General features: G+C 44.1%; 1 protein-coding gene across 1 annotated transcript in view; it reads right to left on the reverse strand.

The window, feature by feature from the left end:
• The window catches only part of LOC140463277 (broad substrate specificity ATP-binding cassette transporter ABCG2-like), a 126,011-nt gene that overhangs the window by 69,715 nt on the left and 41,337 nt on the right, over positions 1 to 14,959 (reverse strand). Inside the window, exon 5 of the mRNA XM_072557034.1 lies at positions 2,144 to 2,301. Within this exon, the coding sequence (XP_072413135.1) occupies positions 2,144 to 2,301 (158 nt within the window). The remainder of the gene's footprint in view (positions 1 to 2,143; positions 2,302 to 14,959) is intronic.

Raw genomic sequence — 14,959 nt, forward strand, 5'->3', positions numbered from 1 at the left:
CCTCATTCTGAAACTTCATCCTTCCTCTCTTATTTGTTCTCTTCCTTTAACAGTTGCTTCAAAGTCCATGTCTATACAAATCTTTGGCTACCTTTCCAAATGTCTCCCTTCTGACCTGTTGCTAGTATTCCTGATGCCTAACTACAGCATTGATTTATTATGAAGATGTGGGTGCACTGTAGCTTTAAGACAGTTAAAAGCAACAGAACTACCAGACAGCCAAGCCACTACCAAGTGTTCTGAAAAAAAGATATAACGTAACCTTTTGTTCCAGCATTTAGTGTAGCTGGTTGTCTGGAGACAAACACAGATTTGAATTAGGCCAATCAGTTTAAATTATATCCCCGAAAATCCAAATTCCAATCAAATTTGAAGTTAGTATATTGACAATCTTAAAAGCCAATGACACAATCCAATGCTTTGGGGGTATAAGACCAGGGAAAATTGAACAGTTGGGAGGAGAACTGCCAAGCCAGCATGTAGTGATGACTAGAAAAATAGCTCTTTTAAAGGTACCTTTATTGATCAGGAGCATGTGAGGCAGAATCTCCAAAAAGGAGAAAAGAAGACCGGAACACAGAGAAGAACTGAAAGCTGGCTGGTTTTGAGATAAGAAGCTTTCTTTTGTAAATCTTCATCAGGTGTTTTATTGGACTAGTATTATAGAAGGGGAAGTAAAAGCTAGGTTAGAGGAAGGAGTTGTAAATAATTGTTAGTTAATTATCCTCTATTATACTTAAAGAAATAAAGTTTTTACTTTTACTTTAACAAGTTCTTGGCCTATCGAATTTTCACAGATTACCACATGGGATAAATCTTTTCTGCGTTGCTGGGTTAAATTAAACAGGGGAATTTACCCTGTGTCGTAACAGTTAATATACATTTTTCACCATGATCGTCGAATTTGTTGATGATCACTATAAGGTGATGTCAACTCAGCCATTTTTAGGTTCAAATAGTACCTGGCAACCAGCATGGTTTACAACTTAGAATCCCTACAGTGTGGAAACAGGCCCTTCGGCACAGCAAGTCCACACCGACTCTCCGAAGAGTATCCCACCCAGATCCATTCCCATATTTCTCTACATTTCTCCTGACTAATGTACCTTACACTACAAGCAATTTAGCATGGCCAACTCACCTGATCTGCACATCATTGGATTGTGGGAGGAAATCGGAGCACCCGGAGGAAACCCACGCAGACGCTGGGAGAATGCGCAAACTCCACACAGACAGTTGCCTGAGGCAGGAATTGAATGTGAATCCCTGGTGCTTTGAGGTAGCAGTGCTAACCACTGAGCCACTGTGCCGCCCATGTGGTTTAATACCATATGGTAAAGATTAAAATTTCATCTCCAATAAACCCGGGGAGGTCTTTCAATTGATAGAAACACAGGTCAAATAACTGGCAAAATAACTTTATTTTAAATCTTCAGTGGTGTGAGAAGTAGATGTTTGTGGATGTGATGCCAATCAAGTGGGTTGCTTCATCCTGGATGGTGTCAAGCTTCTTAAGTGTTGTTGGATTGCATCCATCACAGTCTTGACTTGTGCCTTGTAGATGGTGCACTGGATTTGGGAATCTGAAGATGAACTATTGCTGTTTCAGTTTCTGAGGAACTGTTTCAGTTTCTGAGGAGTCAAGAATAGCACTGGATGTCGTTTAACCATTGACAAACATGCCCACTTCTGACCTTATATGGGGGGGAAGGTCATTGATGAAACATCTGAAGATGGTCGGAACTTTAGAACAAAGTAACTGATCAACAAACACAACCATCTTCCTATTTGCCAGATGTGACACCAACCAACAGAGACTTTTTCCTTTGATTCCCATTTATTCCAGTTTTGCTCGGTCTCCTCAATGATGCACTCAGTTGAAAACAGCCTTGATGTCAAGGACTGTCACTCCTATGTCACCTCTGGATTTCAGCTCTTTGCCCACGTTTGAACCAAAGCTGTAATGAGGTAAATCTTATCTAAATCAACATTTCCTCTGAAGCAGATATGTTAAGACACACTCTAAAATAGGTAAGACTTGAACCTGGTCTTGTAATCTTAGGACAATGTTTTTGAGGTGGTTTAAAAGTTTTTCATTCATTGTTAGAATGAAAGCATTGTCATGTCATAATAAAACTCATACCTTTTCAATAGCGTCAACACAGATTTTGCAGTGTTGGAATCCAAACCTGTTGTGGGCTCATCCAGAAATAAAACAGGAGGATCAGTTATGAGTTCCATACCAATATGTGTTCTTTTTCTTTCCCCACCAGAGACACCTCGGATTAATTCTGTACCAACCTGGAAAAAATAGGCTGTTTAAATATATTGCCATTGTACAAACGTCATCTTCTTAAATTCTTACAAATCGTTTTATTAATTTATTTAGAGCTGAAAATGTGTTGCTGGAAAAGTGCAACAGGTCAGGCAGCATCCAAGGAGCAGGAGAATCGATGTTTTGGGCATGAGCCCTTCTTCAGGATGAGGAAAGTGTATCCAGCAGGCTAAGATAAAAGGTAGGGAGGAGGGACTTAGGGGAGAGGCGTTGGAAATGCGATATGTGGAAGGAGGTCAAGGTGAGGGTGATAGGCCGGAGTGGGAGTGGGGGCGGAGAGGTCAGGAAGAAGATTGCAGGTTAGGAAGGCGGTGCTGAGTTCAAGGGATTTGACTGAGACAAAGTGGGGGGAGGGGAAATGAGGAAACTGGAGAAATCTGAGTTCATCCCTTGTGGTTGGAGGGTTCCTAGGCGGAAGATGAGGCGCTCTTCCTCCAACCATCGTGTTGCTATGCTGGCGATGGAGGAGTCCAAGGACCTGCACGTCCTTGGTGGAGTGGGAGGGGGAGTTGAAGTGTTGAGCCACGGGGTGGTTGGTCCGGGTGTCCCAGAGGTGTTTTCTGAAACGTTCCGCAAGTAGGCGGCCTGTCTCCCCAATATAGAGGAGGCCACATCGGGTGCAGTGGATGTAGTAAATGATGTGTGTGGAGGTGCAGGTGAATTTGTGGCGGATATGGAAGGATCCCTTGGGGCCTTGGAGGGAAGTAAGGGGGGAGGTGTGGGCGCAAGTTTTGCATTTCTTGCGGTTGCAGAAGGTGCCAGGAGTGGAGGTTGGGTTGGTGGGGGGTGTGGACCTGATGAGGGAGTCACGGAGGGAGTTGTCTTTTCAGAACGCTGATAGGGGAGGGGAGGGAAATATATCCCTGGTGGTGGGGTCTGTTTGGAGGTGGCGGAAATGACAACGGATGATACAATATGTATGGAGGTTGGTGGGGTAGTAGGTGAGGACCAGTGGGGTTCTGTCCTGGTGGCGATTGGAGGGGCGGGGCTCAAGGGCGGAGGAGCGGGAAGTGGAGGAGATGCGGTGGAGGGCATCGTCGATCATGTCTGGGGGAAATTGCGATCTTTGAAGAAGGAGGCCATCAGGGTTGTACGGTATTGGAACTGGTCCTCCTGGGAGCAGATGCGGCGGAGACGAAGGAATTGGGAATATGGGATGGCGTTTTTACAGGGGGCAGGGTGAGAGGAGGAGTAGTCTAGGTAGCTGTGGGAGTCGGTCGGTTTATAGTAAATGTCCGTGTTATAGTAAATCCTCCGCACCGCCTTCCTAACCTGCAATCTTCTTCCTGACCTCTCCACCCCCACCCCACTCTGGCCTATCACCCTCACCTTGACCTCCTTCCACCTATCGCATTTCCAACGCCCCTCCCCCCAAGTCCCTCCTCCCTACCTTTTATCTTAGCCTGCTGGACACACTTTCCTCATTCCTGAAGAAGGGCTCATGCCCGAAACGTCGATTCTCCTGCTCCTTGGATGCTGCCTGACCTGCTGCGCTTTTCCAGCAACACATTTTCAACTCTGATCTCCAGCATCTGCAGTCCTCACTTTCTCCTCCTATTAATTTATTTACCCCAGTATGTAGTTTTAGAAGGAATTACAATTTTTAAAGTTTTGGATTCAGTGACAAATTGCTATCACGTGTTTCAATCGTGAAATTCTGCTCTGAAATGTTAATTGTAACACAGATGTCAACAGTATTAGGAATTTATTAGATTAGTGGGATTGCCTTGTTCATTGAATTTAAAATTTTTAACAATGATATTATGTCAAAGAATACTGCAGTTGGTTTCTTTTTTCCCTGCAGTAATGGCCAGCATAAGAACAGAAGCGATAAACAAATTTCTCTTAGCGTTGCCATTTACTGAAGACGTGCATGTGTATTTGAATTGCTTCAGTTTTTAAATGCAAAGTCAGCGAATTCATGGTGAGGATCAATTAATTACCTTGTGGAAATAAAAAGTCAACATGAAAAGAAATCCATCTGTGGCTAAGTTGAAAGGTTAACACAAGAACTAGGAGCAGGAGTAGGCCATTCAGCCCCTCAAACATGCTCCATAATTTGATAAAACTTTGACTGATCTAAAATGATCTCAGATCCATTGACCTGTATGCTCCTCATAACTCTTCACCTTCCTAACCAAAACCTATCGAACTCAAGCTTGAACATATTCAATTACTTAGATGAAATAACCCCACAGAAGCCAATATTCTGTCACCAAGTTACTATTTATTTACAAGTGACAGTCCTTGACACTGATCCAGCTCCCTCAGAGTCAGCTCTCAGAGTGAACAGGATGTCTGAAACTCCTGTTCTTATCTGTCAACTAGGGCTCCCTAAGTGAACCAGATTAACAGCTCCAATCAAGAACTCATATTGTATGAGTTCCGCCTGGCTGATCTTGTTACAATCACTAGACTGTTCTCTGGAGAGTCAAAATTTATCGTCATCTCTACCTTAAATGGGAGATCAACATTTTCAAACTGCATACCCCAGTTCTAGATTCCCCAAGTGAAAATATACTCTCTGGAGGCACCTTGTGAAATTCCTCCAGGATTTTACATGTTTCAGTAAGGCCATCTCTTATTATTTTGAATTCCAATGCATATACTCTCAACCCTGTAAGGTATCTAAGGTGACTATATCCTTTTACAAGTTAGGAGACCAAAACTGTATGCAGTACTCCAAATGTGGTCTCAGTATAACACCTGTGCAGCTGTAGCAACATTTCCCTACTTTTATACTCAATTCTCCAAACAGTAAATAACTTGCCTTAAGTTTAGGATAGCATTAGATTAAAAGATGCTAACAATATTACAAAATGTATGCCTGAGGATTTGGGGAATTTTAAATATCAGGTTGACCAAAGACTGATAGACTGGAGAAAATAAATATGAAAATATACTAGACACTAAGTTTTTCTTATTTTAAAGGCAATATGGAGTGATGCAGCTGGTCAAACTACTTGGCTTTAAGCAAAACAGAATTTATTTCAACACAACAGTTGAAATATGAACAAAAGAAAACAGAATTTAAAATAACTTAATTATTTGAAAACCCAACTGATTCGATATAGCAACTTAATAAAGAGCTGTTCCAATTCCAGTGACATCCCATAAGCACACCCCTTGGCATAAGGCAAATTCAAACTCAGGTTCTTACAGGAAGGAGAGATTTCAGAGAGAAAGCCATTCAGGAACCATCTGTTGAAGTTTAGAACATTTCTCCACTGCAACAGCTTCTGACTGCCTGGAACTGGTAGTTTCTCTGCTACAACTAAAAGAAACTCATGGGTGACACAGTGGCTCAGTGGTTAGCACTGTTGCCTCACAGCACCAGGGACCTGGGTTGGGTTCCAGCCTCGGTCTGCTGTCTGTGTGGAGTTTGCACATCTCCCTGTGTCTGTGCTCTGGTTTCCTCCCACAATTCAAAGATGTGCAGGTCAGGTGGATTGGTCAAGCTAAATTGCCCATAGTGTTCAGGGTAAATGTAGGGGAATGGTTCTGGGTGGGTTACTCTTCAGAGGATTGGTGTGGACTTATTGGGCCGAAGGGCCTGTTTCCTGTAGGGAATCTAATCTACTAGAAAAAAAACCTGAACTGGGAGAACTGACCATTCCCCTGCTATTGTTAAACTAGGCTCTTGCCCAGACATTTTGCCACTTCTGCCTTTACCACCTCTCTTGAGAAGAACCAAGAGCAAAATAACCTTGTTAAAGTGACAGTATTATCACAAAGACGGTAAAAAAAAGGCCTATGGCATGCTTGCCTTCATCAGTTGAGGGGTTGAGTATAAAAGTTGGCAAGTCATGCTGTAACTGTACAAGACTATGGTCAGATCATATTTGGAGTATAATGTGCATTTCTGGTTGCCACACAATAGGAAGGATGAGGATGCATTAGACAGGGTGTAGAATAGGTTTATCAGGCTGTTGCCTGGATTGGAGTGTATTAGCTATAAGGAGAGGTTGGACAAACTTGGAATGTTTCACTGCAAGGTCACAGCCCGAGAGGCAACCTAATAGAGGTATATAAAATTATGAGAAGCATGGATAGGCAGTCTTTTTCCCAGGTAGAAATGTCAAACACTAGATCTATAGGTTTAAGGTGAGAAGGGGAAATTTTAAAAGAAATGTGCAAAGAAAGATTTTTACACAGCGGTAGCAGGTCCTGGAACACACTGCCAGGGAGGTAACAGATACAGATATGTCAACAAAGTTTAATAGGCATTTAGAAAGACACATGAACAAGCAGAAAATAAAGTTAAAAATCACACAACACCAGGTTCCCCAGTCCATCAACAGCTCCTCCAAAAGCAGAGAATAGAGGGATATGGACCAAATACAGGCAAATTAGATTAATTTAGAATATCATCAGTTACTAGCAGTGTTCCACAAGGACCATTGCTGTTTGTCATTTTTATAAATGACCTGGAGGAGGGGCTTGAAGGCTGGGTGAGCAAGTTTGCGGATGACACGAAAGTCGGTGGAGTTGTGGACAGCGAAGAAGGATGTGTCAGGTTACAGCGGGATATAGATAAGTTGCAGAGCTGGGCAGTAAGGTGGCAAATGGAATTCAATGTAGCTAAGTGTGAAGTCATTCACTTTGGTAGGAGTAACAAGAAGATGGATTACTGGGCTAATGGTAGACTACTTGGTAGTGTGGATGAGTAGAGGGATCTTGGTGTCCATGTACACAGATCTTTGAAAGTTGCCACCCAGGTAAATAGTGCTGTGAAGAAGGCATATGGTGTACTGGGCTTTATTGGTGGAGGAATTGAGTTCCAGAGTCCTGAGGTCATGTTGCAGTTGTATAAGGCTCTGGTGCAGCCTCATCTGGAGTATTGTGTGCAGTTTTGGTCGCCATATTATAGGAAGGATGTGGAGGCATTGGAACGAGTGCAGAGGAGGTTTACCAGGATGTTGCCTGGCATGGTAGGAAGATCGTATGAGGAAAGGCTGAGGCACTTGGGGCTTTTCTCATTGGAGAAAAGAAGGTTTAGGGGAGATTTGATAGAGGTGTACAAGATGATTAGGGGTTTAGATAGGGTTGACAGTGAGAACCTTTTTCCACTAATGAAGTCAGCTGTTACCGGGGACACAGCTTTAAATTAAGGGGTGGTAGGTATAGGACAGATGTTAGGGGTAGATTTTTTACTCAGCGGGTTGTAAGTTCATGCAATGCCCTGCCAGTAGCAGTGGTGGACTCTCCCTCTTTATGGTCATTTAAGCGGGCATTGGACAAGCATATGGAGGTTATTGGGCTAGTGTAGGTTATGTAGGCTTCGGTCGGCGCAACATCGAGGGCCAAAGGGCCTGTACTGTGCTGTATTTTTCTATGTTCTATGTTCATCACGGTCGGCACAGATATCATGGACTGGAGGACCTCTTCCTGTGCTGCACTGTTCTATGTTCTATGTTGAGGACAGAAGTAACATCCCAGAATTATCTGCAAATTATGAAATAGAAGAAGGGAAAACATGAGAAAATTACAAGTGTTACTGGGCAACTTGTTGGAATTGCAGGCTGACAAATCCCAACGTGTTGATGGACTTAATGCAATCACATTGAAAGAAGTGGCTAGTCATACCATTGTTATGCACTGGTGACAATTCCCAATATTCTGGAAAGGTTCCATTAGATTGTAAAATAATGAATATAACTGGTAATAACAATATAAATTAATATAGTGATGGAAAGGGATAGGTATATATTGCAGGCCAATAATTATAGCTGGGGGAAAGGCAACTATGATGTGATTAGGCAAGATTTAGGATGCATAGGATGGGGAAGGAAACTGCAGGCAATGGGCACAACTGAAATGTGGAGCTTGTTCTAGGAACAGCTACTGCGGGTCCTTGATAAGTATGTACCTGTCAGGCAGGGATCAAATGGTCGCGTAAGGGAGCCATGGTTTACTAAAGACGTTGAAGGTCTTGTCAAGAGGAAGAAGAAGGCTTATGTTAGGATGAGACGTGAAGGCTCAGTTAGGGCGCTTCAGAGTTACAAGTTAGCCAGGAAAGACCTAAAGAGAGAGCTAAGAAGAGCCAGGAGTGGATATGAGAAGTCGTTGGCAGATAGGATCATGGAAAACCCTAAGGCTTTCTATAGGTATATCAGGAATAAAAGAATGACTAGAGTAAGGTTATAAGAGATAGGATTTATGATCTTCTAGAAAGGAATAAGTTGATTAGGGATAGTCAACATGGTTTTATGATGGGTAGGTCATGCCTCACAAATGTTATTGAGTTTTTTGAGAAGCTGACCAAACAGGTGGATGAGGGTAAAGCGGTTGATGTGGTATATATGGATTTTAGTAAAGCGTTTGATAAGGTGCCCCGTGGTAGGCTTTTGCAGAAAATACAGAGACATGGGATGGAGGATGAATTAGTGATTTGGATCAAACATTGTCTAGCTGAAAGAAGAAGGAAGGTAGTGACTGATGGGAAACTTTCATCCTAGAGTTCAGTTACTGGTGGTCTACCACAAGGATTTGTTTTTGGACCACTGCTGTTTGTTATTTTTACAAATGACCTGGATGAGAGTGTAGATAAAACAATGACTGCAGATGCTGGAAACCAGATTCTGGATTAGTGGTGCTAGAAATGCACAGCAGTTCAGGCAGCATCCAAGGAGCAGTAAAATCGGTGTTTCGGGCCAAACCCTTCATCAGGAATACAGGTGTAGAAGGGTGGGTTAGTAACTTTGCAGATGACACTAAGGTTGGTAGAGTTGTATAGTGCCGAAGGATGTTGTAAGTTACAGAGGGACATAGATAAGCTGCAGAGCTGGGCTAGGAGGTGGCAAATGGAGTTTAATGCGGAAAAGTGTGAGGCGATTCACTTTGGAAAGAGCAACAGGAATGAAGAGTACTGGGCTAATGGTAAGACTCTTCGTAGTGTAGATGAACAGAGAGATCTCGGTGTCCATGTACATAGATCCCTGAAAATTGCCACCCAGGTTGATAGGGTTGCTAAGAAGCCATACAGTGTGTTAGCATTTATTAGTAGAGGGATTGAGTTTCAGAGCCATGAGGTCTTGCTGCAGCTGTACTTCTGGTGCAGCCACACTTGGAGTATTGCGTATAGTTCTGGTCACTGCATTATAGGAAGGATGTGGAAGCTTTGGAAAGGGTTCAGAGAAGATTTACTAGGATGTTGCCTGGTATGGAGGAAAGGTCTGACGACGAAAGGCTGAGGGACTTGAGGCTGTTTTCGTTAAAGAGAAGAAGGTTGAGAGATAACTTAATTGAGGCATATAAGATATTCAGAGGGTTAGATAGGGTGGACAGTGAGAGCCTTTTTCATTGGATGGTGTTCTACCAAGAGGGGATATAGCTTTAAATTGAGGGGTGATAGATATAGGACAGATGTCAGAGGTAGTTTCTTTACTCAGAGAGTAGTAGGGGCGTGGAACAGTCTGCCTGCAACAGTAGTAGACTTGCCAACTTTAATGGTAATTGGATAGACATACGGAGAAAATGGAATAGTGTAGGTTAGATGGGCTTCAGATTGGTTTGATTGGTTTCATTGGTTGGCGCAACATCGAGGGCCGAAGGGCCTGTACTGTGCTGTAATGTTCTATGTTCTATGCTGCATTCAAAAAAGGAGAGAGAAAGCAGGAAACTACAGGCTATTTAGCCTGACATTTGTCACAGTGAAGATGTTGGAAGCTACAATGAAATATATCATCACAGGGTATTTAGAGAAGCTCAAACTGTATAGTTGGAGTCAACATGGATTTGTTAAAAGGTAGTCATGTTTAACCAGTTTTTTGAAGTCCTTAAGTGAACTAATAAAGTCAGGCAGTAGCAGGTTACAGAGGGACATAGATAAGCTGCAGAGGTGGGAGGAGAGCTGGCAAATGGACTTTAATGCAGAAAAGTGTGAGGTGATTCACTTTGGAAGGAGCAACAGGAATAAACAGTACTGGGCTAATAGTAAGATTCTTGGCAGTATGGATGAGTAGAGAGATCTTGGTGTCCATTTGCATAGATCGCTGAAAGTTGCCACCCAGATTTGATAAGGTTGATAAGAAGGCATACAGTGTGTTAGCTTTTATTGGTATAGGGATTGAGTTTTGGAGCCATGATGTCATGTCGCAGCTGTATAAAACTCTGGTATGGCTGCACTTGGAGTATTGCATACAGTTCTGGTTGCCGCATTATCGGAGCCATATAGATGGAAAGGGTGCAGAGGAGATTTATCAGGATGTTGCCTGGTATGGAGGGAAGGTCTTATGAGGAAAGACTGAGCGCCTTGAGGCTGTTTTTGTTAGAGAAGGTTGAGAGGTGACTTAATAGATACATACAAGATGATCAGAGGATTAGGTAGGATAGACAGTGAGAGCCGTTTTCCTCAGATGGTGATAGGTAGTACTAGGGGACCTAACTTTAAATTGAGGGATAATAGATGTAGGACAGATGTCAGAGGTAATTCCTTTACTCAGAGAGTGTAAGGGGGTGAAACGCCCAGCCTGCAACAGCAGTAAACTCACCAACTTTAAGAGCATTTAAGAGCATTTAAATAGTCATTGGGTAAACAGATGGATGATAAACAAAGAGTTTGGTTAGATAGGCTTCAGATTGGCATCATAGGTCGATGCAACATCAAGGGACGAAGGGCCTGTACTGCGCTGCAATGTTCTATGTTCTATGTTCGTAAACCTGAAAAACTACACTTGTAGTGTTTCCCACCCGCCCTCCCCGACTAACCAAAATGAAAGACTCTGTGTGGAGGGTTGATAAGGAAAGGGTTTTTAAAATCTCTTTTGGCAACTTAGAGCAGAGGGGATGGAAGCTAGAGCAGCTACATGCACCTTTTGCAAGATGTGGGAGGTAAGGGTCACTACTGGTGTCGCTGCTGAGAGTCATAGGTAGATAGGATAGTGAAGAAGGTGTTTGGTATGCTTTCCTTTCTTGGTCAGAGCATTGAGTAAAATAGTTGGGAGGTAATGTTGTGGCTGTGCAGGACATTGGTTAGACCACTTTTAAAATATTGCATGCAATTCTGGCCTCTTGAAACTTGAAAGGGTTCAGAAAAGATTTACAAGAATGTTGCCAGGATTGGAAGATTTGAGCTATAGGGAGAGGCTGAATAGGTTGGGCTATTGTCCCTGGAGCGTTGGAGGCGGAGAAGTGACCTTATAGAGGTTCATAAAATCACAAGGAGCATGGACAGGATAAATAGACAAAATTCTTTTCCCTGAGGTGGGGGAGTCCAGAACTAGATGGCATAGGTTTAGGATGAAAGGGGAAAGATATAAAAGAGACCTAAGGGGCAACATTTTCACACAGAGTGTGTGTGTGGAATGAGCTGTCAGAGGAAGTGGTGGAGGCTGGTACAATGACAACATTTAAAATTAATCTGGATGGGTATACAAATAGGAAGGGTTTAGAGGGATATGAGCTAAGTGCTGGCAAATGGGACTAGATTAGGTTAGGATAACTGATCGGCATGGACATGTTAGAATATATAACATAGAACATTACAGTGCACTACAGGTCCTTCCGCCCTCCATATTGTGCCGATCTGTGAATCCAATCTGAAGCCTATCTATTCTATACTATTCCATTTTCATCCATATGCTGATCCAATGACCATTTAAATGCCCTTAACATTGGCGAGTCTACTACTGTTGCAGGCAGGCCATTCAATTCCCCTACTACGCTCTGAGTATACAAACTATCTCTGACATCTGTCCTAAATCTATCACCCCTCAAGTTAAAGCTATGCCGCCTCGTCCTAGCCATCACCATCTGGAGAAAAATGCTCTCACTGTGCACCCTATCTAACCCTCCGATTATCTTATATATCTCAATTAAGTCACCTCTCAATCTTGTTCTCTCTAACGAAAACAGCCTCAAGTCCCTCAGCTTTTCCTCATAAGGCGTTCCCTCCATACCAGGCAACATCCTAGTTAATCTCTTCTGAACCCTTTCCAAAGCTTCCACATCCTTCCTATAATGTGGTGACCAGAACTATACGCAATACTCCAAGTGCGGCCACACCAGAAGCACAGCTGTAGCAAGACCTCATGGCTCTGAAACTCAATCCCTCTACTAATAAATGCTAACACACCGTATGGCTTCTTAGCAACCCTATCAACCTGGGTGGCAATTTTCAGGGATCTATGTACCGAGTTCTCTCCGTTCATCTGCACCACCAAGAATTTTACCATGAGCCCAGTACTCTTTATTCCTGTTGCTCCTTCCAAAGTGAATCACCTCACACTTTCCCGCATTAAACTCCATTTGCCACATCTCAGCCCGGCTCTGCAGCTTATCTATGTCCCTCTGTTACCAACAACGTCCTTCAGCACTATCCACAACTCCACCGATCTTAGTGTCATCTGCAAATTTACTAACCCATTCTCCTATGCCCTCATCCAGGTCATTTATAAAAATGACCAGCAGCAGTGTCCTCAAAACAGATCCTTGTGGTACACCACTAGTAACTGAACTCCAGGATGAACCAACAACCACCACTCTCTGTCATCTTCTTTCAGTTAGCCAATTTCTGATCCAAACCGCTACGTCACCCTCATTCCCATGCCTCTGTATTTTGTGCAATAGCCTACTGTGGGGCACCTTATCAAGCGCCTTCCTGAAATCTATATACACCACATCAACCGCTTTACCCTCATCTACCTGTTTGATCACCAGATCAAAGAACTCAATTAAGTTTGTGAGGCACGACCTTCCCTTCATAAAATCGTGTTGACTATCTCTAATCAACTTATTCCTTTCTAGATGAGTATAAATCCTACCTCTTATAACCTTTTCCAACACTTTACCCACAACTGAAGTAAGGTTGATAATTACCAGGATTGTCCCTATTGCCCTTCTTGAACAAGGAAACCACATTTGCTATCCTCCAGTCTTCTGGCACTATTCCTGTAGACAATGACGACATAAAGATCAAAGCCATAGGCTCTGCAATCTCCTCCCTGACTTCCCAGAGAATCCTAGGATAAATCCCATCCTGCCCAGGGGACTTATTTATTTACACACTTTCCAGAATTGCTAACATCTCCTCCTTGTGAAACTCAATCCCGTCTGTTCTAGTAGTCTGTATCTCAGTATTCTCCTCAACAATATTGTCTTTTTCCAGTGTGATAACTGTCGAAAAATATTCATTTAGCATTCCCCTATCTCCTCGGACTGAACGCACAACTTCTCACTACTATCGCTGATTGGCCCTAATCCCTAATAGTCCAAATCCCTAATAGTTGGGATTCCTCGACCATTCCAGAAGCTTTCCCCGGCCTCCGGAACTGCTCGGCTGCCATCAGCCACATGGCCACACCACTGCAGTGAATGATGATGTCACTTCTGACAGCCCGCAGCTACGGCTGACCATGCTGCCTCCGTGACCACTATGAGATTTGTTGCTGCTGAAACTAACATGAGGCCTAACCGGAACGTCACTTCCGCCCCCTTTGTTGCCGCCGCCGCGGCCACTTCCACCCCACCGACATTAACTCCGCCATGCGTTCTGCCTCTTCCACCCCCATAGCTGCCACAGTCACAAATACTTCCACCCCCACTCACGCCACTCACCTGAACACCACCAACAGAATCACCTTTGACACGCCCCCCTTGTGGATTCCACAGTCACCACCTCCAGCCCAAGATGCCCCGGCTGAGCTGCATTTCGGTAAATGACGTCAATCCTGGTCCCTCTACTACCACTCCCACTCCAGTTACAGTCTCCACCCCCCTCCCAGCTCCATCCTTACACCAGCTCTTAGCTCCCAGCCCTACCGAGTTTTCACCATTCCCCAGACCTACCCCTCAATGAGGACAAATTATCAGACCTCAGCAAAGGCCTTACCTTCATCCCCCTCTGCTCCTGGGCGAACGAATTCAACACGTGTCGTGACATCGAACACTTCGTCCATTGCCTCAACCTCTGGGTTACTTTTTCCACCAAAACTCCCGTCCATCTTCCAAGGACCCTTTCTCCCGCATCCAACACACCCCATCCACATGGACACCCCATGCTGGTCTGTTACCCGCCCTCAATCTTGTTATTTCCAACAGCCACCAGGACATTGACCACCTTAACCTGTACACTCCCTCCTCACCCTCACAACACACAGCCCTCCATTCCCTCCGCTCCAACCTCAACCTCACCATTATACCAGCAGACAAGGAGGCACAGTGGTAGTCTGGTGTACTGACCTCAACAACGCTGAAGCCAGGTGCCAACTCGAAAACACCTCCTCCTACTGCCCTCTCAAACACTACCTCACCTCCCATCATCTCACAGACCATACACAACCTCATCACCTCAGGGGATCTCCCACCCACAGCTTCCAACCTCATGGTTAGGGAACCCCCCACCCCCATCGCCATGTTCTATCTCCTATCTAAGTCTAGGAGAAAGTGAGGGCTGCAGATGCTGGAGATCAGAGCTGAAAAAATGTGTTGCTGGAAAAGCGCAGCAGGTCAGGCAGCATCCAAGGAGCAGGAGAAGGGCTTATGCCCAAAACGTCGATTCTCCTGCTCCTTGGATGCTGCCTGACCTGCTGTGCTTTTCTAGCAACACATTTTTCAGCTCCTATCTAAGTCTGACTAGCCCAGCCGACCCAACATCTCAGCATGCGCCTGACCCACCGAAGTAAT

The sequence above is a fragment of the Chiloscyllium punctatum genome, chromosome 38, assembly GCF_047496795.1.
Source record: "Chiloscyllium punctatum isolate Juve2018m chromosome 38, sChiPun1.3, whole genome shotgun sequence".
Lineage (NCBI taxonomy): Eukaryota > Metazoa > Chordata > Chondrichthyes > Orectolobiformes > Hemiscylliidae > Chiloscyllium > Chiloscyllium punctatum.